Source organism: Calidris pugnax, unplaced genomic scaffold, assembly GCF_001431845.1.
Source record: "Calidris pugnax isolate Ruff unplaced genomic scaffold, ASM143184v1 scaffold24, whole genome shotgun sequence".
NCBI lineage: Eukaryota > Metazoa > Chordata > Aves > Charadriiformes > Scolopacidae > Calidris > Calidris pugnax.
Genome location: NW_015090922.1, coordinates 29,252,729 through 29,266,142, shown reverse-complemented (window position 1 = coordinate 29,266,142; position 13,414 = coordinate 29,252,729). Strand labels below are relative to the sequence as shown.

At 39.1% G+C, this 13,414-nt stretch overlaps 1 protein-coding gene across 16 annotated transcripts in view; it reads left to right on the top strand.

Moving 5' to 3' along the window:
• Window positions 1-13,207, top strand: part of MLLT4 (myeloid/lymphoid or mixed-lineage leukemia; translocated to, 4) — a 92,678-nt gene extending 79,471 nt beyond the window's left edge. For 6 of the 16 annotated variants that reach the window (XM_014950759.1, XM_014950758.1, XM_014950754.1 and 3 more), the window contains 4 exons: window positions 2,959-3,093; window positions 5,232-5,748; window positions 9,835-9,919; window positions 11,020-13,207. In XM_014950759.1, the coding sequence (XP_014806245.1) occupies window positions 2,959-3,093; window positions 5,232-5,748; window positions 9,835-9,919; window positions 11,020-11,164 (882 nt within the window). In that variant the 3' untranslated portion in view covers window positions 11,165-13,207. The remainder of the gene's footprint in view (window positions 1-2,958; window positions 3,094-5,231; window positions 5,749-9,834; window positions 9,920-11,019) is intronic. The other 10 variants (XM_014950768.1, XM_014950761.1, XM_014950760.1 and 7 more) reach the window with 4 other exon arrangements.
• Window positions 13,208-13,414: the final 207 nt, after the last annotated feature.

Here is a 13,414-nt window from a genome sequence, read left to right as displayed (position 1 = left end):
TGACCCAGCTTTAGCTGTCATAAATAAATAGGTATCAATTCAAAGTTCTTCTGGAACGTCTTTTAAAGCGTTCTAGGCAGTGCTTGGAGAAATGAATTTTGTCTGGAATCTGAGACTTTGTGGATGCCTGCCAGTCCCGTGAATATCTTAACATTTCTGTGACGGATCAGCCCATCAGCGCCTTTACAAGGAGCCATGGCTGGGAAGAAAGGTGGCCTTTTTCACCTCCCTAGGTAGGGACAGTGCTGCAAGCGTACGCTGGTGACAGGGGGACAGAGTTGTGCAGCTAAACCAACTGCTGGCAGTTTGCAGCAGAGCTGGGACAAAGGAGGGGGAGAGAATGAGTGCTTTGTGCTTAGCTGCTTCCCTTAGTTACAGCTGGGAGAAGGCTCTCCTCCCTCGCTCTGGCTGTACAGATCAGTTGTTTCTACCTGTTACAATATAAACACCTGCTTTGGAGAAACCCTGGAAGCACAGTAAATCACAGGGAAACGGGACTTTTAAATTAAAGGTAATTTTAATTTAAAAATTAATGGGATAGAGAGGTATCGGGTCTAAATATTCAACCTGGGAATCTAATAGCTCTCTTACTAGAAATGGGATATGAAGCTGATTTTCCTTGGCATCTTGAAAATTTGGGACGAAGTTTCAGTTGGGTACTGTTGTACACAATGACAAAGACAAATGCAGGCACTCTGACCTGGCACACCTTGCCATCCCACTGCTCCCTGCCTTGCTCTGGGAGTGCTCCAAAGGAGAAACTTGTTACTAATCATAAAGAAATTAAATGCCGTGCTCTTGATAGTTGCTCTGTTTCTGCTTGTGCCCTACATATAATTTTTGGCCTTTTTACTAGGTATTTATGTTTAGAATAGCCTCTGACCTGGATACAGTTGTCTTTGCAATTATTATGATTCAGATGTTGACAACAGTTTCTGGGTTGTCACCCTGCCTGGTTTTCTCTTCTTTCCTTAGTTAAGCTCACAAGAAAAGAAAATAAACCAGTCCTACTTCCTCTTTAATTTCGTTTGAAATATTTTCTTGTTTGAGTGCACTTTAATGGGAATATTTGCTACTAAGCAAAAAGGCATCTGTTATCGTAACCTGGCATCAGTAACTGCCACGTTCAGAGTTTTTCTCTAAATGCAGTTGGGACAGAGTCAAGTTTTCCTGTCTTTTTTTCACTGTGCAGTTTTTGCCCTCTCCCCCTCCTTATTTTTTTAAGAGGAAATGACTTCTCTTCTATAACTCTTTTGAATTACTAGCTGTCTTTCCTTTTGACAACAATATTATCTCCTTTGCTAAAATAATGTCTTTTTAATAACCAAGACAAGAAGGGGGCCTTAATCCAAGTAGGGAGTTGGTTAACTACTTTATCCCCTGCTCTACCATATATACTGGGCTTCATCTCTACCTTTGTTGATTTCAGTTAGGAATTACAGAAATTTTAGCCCTAAATAAGGGGAATTTACTTGGAGGTAGCATCCTCTAGTATAGATTTGGAAAATTACTGCCTAAATGAAATAAATTAACTTTGTTCTTCAGCTTTTGGGCTCAAACATGGTGTGTTTTAACACTTGAAATGAGAGGTGGTTTCATTGCAATTAGTCCCTATAGCTGCTTGAAGATGTAGCAGGCAAATGTTTTCAATATTACCTGTTGTACAAGGTCATAAGATACCCATAACACAAATACTACATGAACAGTTAGGGAAAATAAATACCAGATAATTAGTAAAAAAAAACGTTTGTTTTTAGAATTGATGGGAAAATTGCTTAAAAACCCTAATCTGCTTTAAAGCACATTTTCTGTTGATTACTGGGGGGGGAGAGAGATACCTACTTGAAAGTTGTCCTCACAAAGTCTATTAAAACTAAATTTCTCTTACTATATCATTATTGCTTTGTGTCTTAAGGGCCTTTCTCTGTAAATGAAACTGGATTATAAAAACAAATCAGGAGCAGAGAAGTATCCGTGTTACATAGCAAGATCCAATGACTTACTGATTTATACCAATGAGTATAAATATTTGGGGGGGGGATGGAACACTTTAAAACATATGCTGCAATAGGAAATAACACAGCATGTGCTCCAGTTAATATCTACTGGTGAATATTACTGTGCCAGTGAACATTCCTCATCAAGGGTTTTAGGTACCGTTAGCTCTAGAGGATCATGCAAAGTTTGGATTGTTGCTCAGTTTTCTTATCTCTGCAGTGTTTATCTTAAGCATATATAAAATAGTATTGTCTGTTGGACATGAATTGTTCAGATGAGCTGTTTCATCTCAGTAGTCAAAGATTTCTTTGCCTTGCTCTCTGTTTTTTCCAAAACACATCTGTTGCAGATACAGTGGGAGATTATATTTATCTCCCGAGACTATTTGCAGACTTGCTGAATGAGCCTGTTACTTTAAATGGATTGACCCTTTGACTAATGAGTCATGATTTTTCTGGTGCTTAAATACTAATCCAAAATGAAAAATCAATTGGCTGCTGGAGCTGTGAACTGTTGGTTCGCAGTATTTAATTTCACTTTACTGTACCTATGAGACTATGGTTGCTGAAGCTGTCTGGAATGCGAGTCACCTCAGTCTTCTGCTAGGGGTTCAGATATGACTGCTAAAAATGTTTCCCAGTGTGTTTTGTGCTTTTTATGTATGTAGTTTTGTGCATCTTTTTTATTTCTTTTTAAGGGATTTTAGGGAAAACAATGTAACAAAGCATACTCTTAACAGCCGGAAATTATATTGATTTATCTGTAGTATATTTTCTGTATTTTCTACTGAATGAGTTATTTTTAGATGAACATAGGTTTGGGGTTTTTTTTTAACCCATCTTACCCACAGGAGTGACGAAATACTGAATGAGTTATTTTTAGATGAACATAGATTTGGGTTTTTTTTTACCCATTTTACCCACAGGAGTGATGAAGAATTGAAAGCTGTGTCTCTGTTAGTTACAGGATGAAGAACGCAGACGGCAGCAGCAGCTGGAAGAAATGCGCAAGCGAGAAGCAGAAGACAGGGCCAGGCAGGAAGAAGAGCGCCGACAGCAAGAGGAGGAGCGGACCAGGAGAGAGGCTGAAGAAAAGGTTGTGCTCTTCTGAGTGCTGCAGGGGTTCTGAGAGGCCTTTCCTCTTTAGCCTGGCCACTAACAGCTCAGTGTCGGGTCAGCGGGGGTTAAACACGCTGGCCCTACTCATAAGGGTCATGGCCCAAGGCTTCAGTTTATCCAATATGAAACAAACAGTAATTAAACAAATAGCCCATTTGTGGTGGCTGGAGTTGACTGGTATTGCAGGAATAGTACTGCAGGCTAAAGGCTTTAAGCAGTGGTGTAGACTTGCCTTTAGGACCTTTTCTGAAAGTTATGGCAGAAATCAGTCACCTCCTGGTTTCTTTCAGCCCCCAATATGGCTTGCCTGCCTTCTTTATCATAATGGCTGGGTTACTGGTGTTGGCTTTTGCTGTGTCTCAGAGGCTGCACTCAAATGCTCTTGCAGTAATTGTTTTATACTGATAGAGAGAAATATGAAATACAGCGAAGTGAAGATGAGTACTTTGTATTTTCTTCTATGTTTGGACTATGAGAGGAAAAGGAATTGGTTTCTAGAAAGGAAGTAAATGCAATCAAAGAGATTCTAAAAATTCAGAACAGCATAGGTGAATTTGAGAAGCTTTATTGTTCAAAACTGGAGGACAAAACTCTTAGCACATTTAAGACCCTTTTCTTCTCAGAGAAAGAACAATTAACTTCTGTTCAGATTGAAGAGTTGCCCGTTATTAACACTTGCTTCAGAATGAAGTAAGAGGGCTAGCTTTTTGTCTTGAGATGAATTTCATCTTGGAAGATTGAGTAAATGGATTTTTTTTTTTAAACCCTTTAGATGTATTTGCTTTGTTAATTTCTTTTGTTAGATCATTTTCAAGCTTTGTTAGCCTGTCTTCCATAAGCAGTATGGGTTGATGAGTAGAAGGAAGCTAAGCTGAGGGTGGTGATAGGTGAGAAGTGAGGAAGTTGTATTTGGACTGAGGAGAGTATTTAAAAACATACTCTAGGAAGTTTAAAAACAAACACACACAAACAAAAAACCAACCAAGGCTTTTGTAATTTCTCACAATGATGCAGACAAATGGCATTTGGATCATACACTTGAAAGGGTTTTCACTGATAGATCTTGACTGAGACACTTGTGCATCTGCCAACCCAGAACCCAGTGCCATCTCACCAGTACAGTGGTTTTAGAGAGTAGTTGAAGGAGATGAGTTTCATGTCTTTGCTCTAGATGAGCAAGATCAGATTTATCTATTTGTTTTCTTAGGATAACTGACTCATGGTGTTGAGCAGATAAGGTGGATTTTTTAAACACATGGATTAAAACCAGAAAGGATGGTTGTTCAAAATGTCATATATTCCCCACAGAAGTTATACTACGCTAAGACAAAAAGGGGTTTTGTAACATAAAGTTTCCAAATACACCTTTTCATTCGTTATCAAACAAACTATTGAATAGACCCTTGTATTAATTTACAATGTGGCTTAGACAAGAGCTGAACAGATTAAATGCTATTTAGTTTAAAAACAGTAAAAATATTTTTAAAGTGGAAAAATACATAGAAGATATTTCATGACCTTTTAAATGCTTCATATGGCCTCATATAAATATCATTAGCATAGGGGGGTTTTATTTGTTTTTTAGAACTGTTTTTAAAAAACAGTTATTTGATGTCCGTTTTAGAAAAGTTCTTTGTAATTTGATTTCTATGTGCAAGTAGTTTTCCTGGTATTTATACTAGAAGCTTTGTTAGGAGTCATCTATTTCAAGGCTCCGTTGATTAATTTACATTGTATAAGCATGCAGCAAAATTACAAGGTTCCTTTTTTTCAGACGGTAGTTATTTTCCTCTCCCACAGATTCTTTACAGCTTTAGTAAATCTACCGCTTATTAAGTGTGGTTACATTTTGAGTAATAAATGCTGGAATCGCCCTTGGTTACCAGAGCCAGTGGTAAATCTGGAAATAACAGCAACGCTGTGTTACAGGGCGACTGCCATTTTTTCCTTAGTAGTAAATACTCTTTGTGTGAGTCCATATAGATGCCCCGCTTACTGCCAGAAAAGGAGACAAAAGATGATGTTTGTAGCTCAGTGATGGAAAGCTGAAATGTCTCTTAGGTGGAAAGGTCTGTGTTTCTGACCCCTGTGTTTCTGTGTCCCCCGGGCTTGCAGAGGCGGCAGGAAGAGGAGTATTACAGTCGCCTGGAGGCGGAAAGGCGCAGGCAGCACGACGAGGCAGAGCGCAGATTGCTGGAACCTGACGAGCCTGGTCTGTACAGACCTCCGCTTCCACGGGAATATGAACTCCCATCCCCAACCCCTTCATCTAACGCTCCTCCTCCCCCACCTCAGCGAAACACCTCTTACCTCAAAACACAGGTCCTCTCCCCTGACACGATTTATACTGCCAAGTTTGTTGCATACAATGATGATGATGAGGAGGAGGAGGATTCCAATCTAGCAGGTCAGGATAAGTACTCCGGCACAAGAAAATCTTATGGTGACTTGCCTCCTGCCACCCTTAAGCCACAGCAGTCCTCCCGCCAGCCTCGCCCAGTTTCAGATGGCCTCTTTCTTTCCAACTCATTCCAGTCATCTCCAGTCAATGCCAACAGTACTGCTGCCAAAAAAAGCCAGCCCCCACCCCCACCCAACAAACTGGGTCTCATCCATGCCGGCAGCTCTAAAGGTAGACACCATGAAATCAATCGTCTCTACAGAACTATCCTCGTGTTTTCAACTCTGGTGCTGTAGATCAAATCACTTGCTCTGTGATTTACCTTTTTTCCCACTTAATCACTATTTTCACTATGGTGATCTCACTCAAATTCTGATATTAAAATGAATCCTCCAATTTTTAATTGTTCCAATTTCTCAAATTTTCTTGTTCCTTACCCAAACTCTTCAAAAAATTCCATCTTTCACGCAATGAATCAAAAATGATTTTAACTGTTACTCAACCAAATTGAAGTACTGTTGGTTTTGGCTTTCACTCTGTATCTTTCAGTGATTTGTTTTGTACGACTGACCACTGGTTGCTCAGGGCATCTGGAAGTGCACCTTTCTTGAACATAGGAAACCTTTTCTAATGGGATCATGGACAGAGCTTATCTTCTGCTTTCATTATTGGTACCAGGGTTCTCTCTTTTAATAGTGTGTGCAAATGGCTTTAAAAATTACCTTTGTAGATGTAGTTCTTAAATATACAAGCAGCAAGAGACGAATAGGACATGCAGCTAGTTTCATGTATTAGGCACCATTCCTTTACTTCTGGTCTGTACGGTGCCGCTTTTTGCAGAGACAAAGACCTAAATTTCATCTTAGTGCTTTTTGCCTTACTTCTTCCTTTCTACCCCCCTGCATTTCTTTGTCTCCTCATCTTGTTTCTTTTATAACTCCAAGTGGGAAACCTTAATGGAGTTTAATTTCAAGTAGAGCTGTAGCTCCTAGTAACTTCAGCACCATATTTTATCTGCAGAGTGCTAGTTAAGCTATACTCATGAATTCAAAGCTGATTCAGTCGAAAGTTCCATGCTAAATTGTTTTTAAAACTGCTGCCTCATAGGAGGAATCTTAGATACTCTACTCCTTGAGTATGTGTCCGTGTAGATCTTATTCTAATAAATTTGCAGTTTATTAATACAAGTTTTTGTCTTTAAATAACAGTATCTGCCAGTGCTTCCCCTACATTTGTCATCTTCTTTTATATTCTTATGAAGGGAATGGTGGCCATGACATCCTCTTAGTTTGTTCTTTTTACTTGTGCTGGAAGTCAACAGATGCTTGACAACCAACTCCAGCTGATCAGATCATCTTTCTAAAATGCAAAGGGTAGCAAGTCACCTGAGATAGCAAGGGGAAATGTTTATGCTGGCTTCTAGCCAAATGGCTAACTTGTTGACTGGATTCAAGTCTCAGTGACAAATGTGGAAGCCTACAGTGTCGCGTATCCCACATCACCTTTTGGGCCACCTAACAAATTATGAAAATCACTTTATTTAATAAATCAGAAGCGTGGTGTGCCCCCGTCATAGGGAGCATATGAAGCACAGAGTAGGTTCCATCTATCAGAAGCACTTCTAATCCAGCCGCAGTAGTGTATGAACCTGATTTAGGATACGTATGAGGCCGTAAAGGGACATGATGCTCTACGCTTTCTGTCTGCATCCTTTTCAAGACATTGCTTTCCAATAAGGCATACGTTCCTTTGCAGGGCAAGTCAGCTTCTGCTGCAGTTGGACTGCTTCCAGCACCAGAAAGCAGCTCTGCACAGCATTGCCTGGTTCTAATATGGCTAAACGGACAGTAGTTTAGCTCAGTTATAATTACCTTCCAGCTGATGCAGCTGATGTATCAGTTTAACTGGTTGGGCTCAGTACAGCACCCAAGTTGCATAAAAAGCATCCACACTGATACTCATTTAAAGGAAAAAAAGCAAAACTGTTTATTTACCCTGGTGTTGCCTGTGAGATCTCGTGATGTAATAGACCCTAAGCATTCTGCAAGCTCATCTGTTGTTCTCTGGCTCTGTCATAGGTTCCAAATCTTAAAGGAAGGTTTTAGCTTTTCGGTGTGTTGTCATTAGACTGGAATATAAGTAGACACACTGCACCTGCTGTGTGCTACCACTACAATCCAACTAATTCTAATTCCATTAAGCCTACCTACCACGCATGTGAACACACTGATAAGCCCACAACCAGTGAACCCAAATCACAGTTTTGTATCAAAAGGACTCTAGCTTATATCACAACAGAATTAATGAGTTAAAATAAGATAAAAGAAGGACAGGAAATGTGTGGAAGAGATTCTCTTTAAACGCTATGACTATCTATGTTGTCAGCTTGCTTTTAGGAATATTCTGAAATGGCAGGCTTCTGACAGAAGGCTTTTGTATTGTATGTCTGAAATTTTTCCTTCTTTCAAAGGACTTTCTTGAAATTCTTAGTTGAAACTGACTGTAATAGAGTGTAAAATGTGCCTTCCATCGCAACACAGAGGCTTCCAAAGGCCCTTGCTTCCCTTCCTTATTTGGCCCTTTGAAGGCTGTACATGTAATGAATTAAGTAACTGCAGAACCATCAGTCAGTAGTTGTCACCACCACTCTTCCTGCCTCCCATCATCCACAACCCACAGTGCCATTTCATATGTAATTACATTTCCCAATCCTGCTTTCTGTTAATTTAATGGAAAAATGAATCTCAGGAAAGTGAAATGTTCAGTGATATTTTTTGCGTATGCGCGTTTGTTTTTCCTGGAAAACAATCAGAAGGACAATCTATGAAGATTTGGTTAGGGTTTTGGTAACAGTTCAGGAATATTGTAGTATGATGCTTCACCTTTAATAACCTAATTCATAAACCATACAACTAATTCTGAATACTCTTATTTCATAATTTTTAAAATAGCCATGAGAACAGGTTAACTTCACCTGATTGCTCAAGCTTCTCTGAAGACTGCCTGCGTAACGTACAAAGCCGTTTGCACAAGATGCAGAACTCACTGTGCAGTTTTACCATCTCCCATCTCGCTGACTGTTACATTACTGTCCTTTACAGCGCTCTCTGTTCTCAGTGTTAACTCCAGTAAACCACGCTTCTGCAAATTTTGCTCTCCTACCTTCTTCCACTGGGTCTCTTAAGACCATTGGGTCTGTCAACTAACCAAAAAAAAAAAAGCCAACACCCAAACCAAAACTCCTGTCCTAAAGCAGGTGAAAGAGTGAACCACAGCGTGTGGATCCAGACTTTGTGGGGGAAGGTCATACTTGTATGAGTGTAAGACTCATGTCTGAAAGGAATACAAAAATCTTCCTACGCTTAGCAATCCTAGTATGATTTGGTCTGCTACAAATTGTTGGTGGAAAAAATTTAGCCTACAACACACCAGTGTGTTCCAGCCTCGTATGTCTCTCTTATTGAGTATTTGAGAGAAGTTACCAGTGGAAGAAGCAAACATTTCCTTCTATAGCGAAGAAGGTTCACAAGACATAACATGTGCAATATTGAGACCAGAACTGTCTGAAGACAAATCTGAGTATTGTGCCGACACTTAGTTTTACTCTTTTTATGACAGTTATGAAGATAATATGGTCTTAAATATAGATAAAATTATCGAACTTTTTGATTGGAAAGAAAAGGTTTTGTCTTGTGGCCTTTAGAAAGAATTAATATAATGTGTAAAACCTGTGTGTTTCATCAACTTAAACTAAAGGTGCAGTGCTGCAAGATACTTGCTTGAAATTTAAATGGGGGAATGATGATAATATTTTCTGAGTGATACTGTTTACTTAATCTCACTAAACAGAGACAAAAATTCTGACTGATGAATGGCAAAGGTGGTATATGCTAAACTTACTTTTAGCCTCATAAAGAGAGCGGCTGCAGCTAACTTATTTCCTGTGGAGCTCGTTACAGGATAATGAAGTGTGTTGCCCTTTCCATCAGTCTCCTTGAAAAATTTCTAATGTCTGCCTTACAGTAAACCATAATAAGATAAAGACCATGACTTGATACATGCTGGGTAATCTAAAAAAAAAGTGTTCTGACTCAAAATTAGGAATAAAAAAAACCTGCAGCTGTTTTGACAGGCGGTGGAATTTAGTAGTACTGGTTTGACATATATTATACAGGTTAGATGACCCTCTAAATTTATTTCTGATTCCAGTTTGAGATTATTTCTTGAAAGAAGCACTGCACCTTTTTGAAGAAATACAACATAAAACATTTGTGTTTTAACTGCTGTCCTTCAACTTATCTTTTCTTTTTGCATAAGGAATAAATTCATACACTGGATCTGCGGGAGCAGCTGCTGGGGCCCATGAAGTTTATCGGGATCCAAGAGACAAAAGATCTAAAAGGTGACACACAGCAGTCCATTAACTTCTGTACACTCAACTTGGTTGGCTTCTGCAAAATCTTCAGTTGTTGTTGTTTTAATTCTGTGGGCTAGTCAAGAGTTCTGCAGTTGGCTCTGGAGTATCTTGGGTTACTATAAAATACAACTAGGCTCTCTGCAAGTCTTCACGTGATCTGAAGTAGTACTTCACAGCACCATATTTCAGTGCTACGACTGAGTAAACTCAGTTAATCATTGGAAATTAACAACTTCAACTGTTTTACATGTTTTTATAAATCTGAACAGCACCTCTCAAGTGGGATTCTTACCAAATTTGTAATAAGCATAAATAATACGGGCTGTATCTTACACGTGAGTGGCAAGCTGTGCTGTGTCGTGTACTGAGTTTGGGCTGGGCTTGGCCAGGAAAATGTCGTTAATGTTTCAGTGGAGCGTGCAGAGCAGAGACCTCTTGGAGCTAAAACTGATCAAGACATCGAAAAACATTCAAGCTTTATTATAGAAGGGTTAATCACATATGTAAAATACATAGGATTTGAGATCTTCGCTGTGGTGGTCAGAAACACGTAATGCAAAAATGGGTTTGCTACAAGGGTAGGAGATAGTGCAAGAGTGTAGGCAACAACTGCACTTGGAAGCTTTGCCAGTAGAGAATGACAAACAGAGGTGTTGCAGCCACCACAGCCTACCTCAGTACTAGCAGCTTTAGTTGCCAGGACACAAAAGCTTTGTGTTCTAGTGCGTTTCCCGAGACCTGTGCCACCACAGACAGACTTGCTGATTTAGCCCTAACAGCAGTGCTGTGCTAATATAGGCAGAACCTTAGTTCACAGCTGCACTTCACTGTGAAAACTGGCAAGCAGTTTCCTTCATGTTACTGTGCCAGAGAGGGCTCGTGAGCCGTTAATTCGACTGTTGGTACAGTGTCAGAATTAAAGGTATGTGTGGGGAACAAAACCTTGCAGAACACTAAACAGAGAATCTTTCACTGTAGCAAAAAAAGCCATCAGTCCATACATGTCACTGAGAATTATTACATTTAAGGATGTTGTCCATAAGAATTATAACAAAGCCTTTTTTTTTCTTTCTTTCTTTTTCCAGTCAAGATACAGATTTACCTGGAGCACCAGAAAACTTGACGTTCAGGGAACGCCAACGACTTTTTTCACAGGGTCAGGATGTATCCAATAAAGTAAAAGCTTCTAGGAAATTAATGGAACTGGAAAATGAGTTGAACACAAAATAAGATTAAAGCACCTTATCAGATGTAACTGAAGATCTCTAAATTGAGGGATTGAGATGGGGGGCACACTACTAATGAACAGAAAATGAATGTTTTCTGAAAGGAGTGACTTTGATTCCTCTATATCTAAGACTGTTAATTAAGATTTAGAGATGTTGCAATAGCAAGAAAACTGATTACTTTGCCAGGAGCTTGTGGTTTATACAATGAAAGCACTGTAAAATTTTAAAGATATGAATCACGTGAAGGTAACTTTTTTTTTCTTTCTGTTTTGGGGGTTAAGTTCTTGTGCACCAGACCAAGTAGCACTTGTCAAAGATAAGTTCTGTTTCCTGGTGTTTTACAGACACACTTTTGTTTTAGCTGCTGAGCAGAGAGAGTGAGAATAGCTTGAACTGCCTGAACTATAAACTGTGCACTAGAAATTAGTATCTTAGGTTGTTTGATAAGAAGCCAATATCTGGGCCACCTTAAATAAGACTTTATACCAAGTTTGACATACTGTACGGTGTTTGCAGAATGATCAGCATATCAGCACAGATCTTACCATTACTTAGTACTGGAATAACACATATTCTGTAGGTAGAACCTTGGAATAAAAACATTTCTACTTCTACATGCTTCTTTGGTCTGAAATGGGTGCCTAAGAATGTATCTGTAACTACAGAAAAGTCTGTACGTCGGTGCATCCCCACTACATGTGCTTCAGACTTTGAAGAATGTGACAATGAAGCCGTTGGATAATTGCTTTACTAAAAATTGCATAAGCAATAGATAGTCGGCTACACTGGTGGCCCTTCATCAGCTAGGACCAAAATGTTAGTCGTGTTAAAGGCGAGGAGTAACGATTCCAGCTCCAAGGTGAGCAGAACAGACAGGTTCGTTTTCTGAGAAAGGTAGGTTAGAAGTTATTAGGCAATTAGGCAAGGAACAGTATTGATAAGTCTGCTATTATCAGTTCAGCAATATCTCTTTTTCCTTTGTCTATGGAGAAGTGAACTGGCCTGTTGGTGTGAAGCAGCACATAGAGCACAGCTGGGAGCAGGGACGTTGGTGAGGTCGTTACCAGACCTGGTGTGCTGGCACCCAACCACCGCTGCTCCCGCTGGGGAAGCCCTGCAGGAGAGCTCCTCTGCAGCCTAAGCTGGCTTCACCCACATCCTCTTACTCTTGTACTGAAAACCTTTTCGGCAGTTCAAGCTATTTTTTCACACTGTAATAGCCTTATTTAATTTTAAATTGTTAATCTTTTTCCTCCCACTATTTCTTCAGCTATGCGTTACGTGGCTGATGATGTTGGGAATAAGGACCTCATCAGAGTTTTTTCTCATTGTGTGATGTTAAGACAATATATATTGTGATTCCAAACAAATTTTCTATTTGACAAAGCCCTTTACTGGCTTTAGATGATTTTTTTTTTCCTGTATCATATTGTTCTCTTATAAATATATATTTAGGGAATTGTGCACACTTCCAAATACAAAGGGGTAGACTTTCACTGCCTTAGGAAAGAAATCACTTTTAATAAGAGTTGTATGATAAATAAATGCAAGTTAATGAAAATTGGAGTGTAAATATTTTTTACGTATTTCAGGTTTCTTATTTGAAAGTGTGCTTTTACCGTTTCACCTGTTAAATATGAAGTAGAAGATTAAACTGGTTAAAAGTGTTAATGAAGGATCTGCATGCTTGCTATGTCTGTTAATCAGGAAAAGCAAGCCTCTCCCAATTTATCTTGAGAACACTAGCAGCCTTACAGTGACAAATTTTTCTTAAGGAAAAAAAACCTTATGCTGTGGCTGAATTACTGTTGCTGCTAGAATCTGACAAAGGCTTAGCAAAAAAAATACCTATAACCTTCAGTCGAGTGGATTTGGCCGCTATTGGGCATTCGGGTCAAGTGTGAATATGTGTAAAAGTGCTTTTCATATTTGTCTGTGCATTATTATGAAAAACATCAAAACTGCTGTAGTTTCCCATTTCTACTGTATTTCACTTGCAACCTATTTTTAATAAAGTTTGTATTGTATTTAACTTTGCATTAAATGTTTTTTGTACTGTTTGTTATGTGATTCCGCATTCATAACAGTACTATCATTAACCAAAGGGGCTCTTGTTAGTATGTTTTGTTGTTTAAAATGTTCTTGTTAATATGCCTTATCCATCCTTCTGAAATACACTGAATTCGCTTGTAAATATATCTCATAATGAATAGATGAAAACCTCAAATTAATTTTACATGGATAATCAACA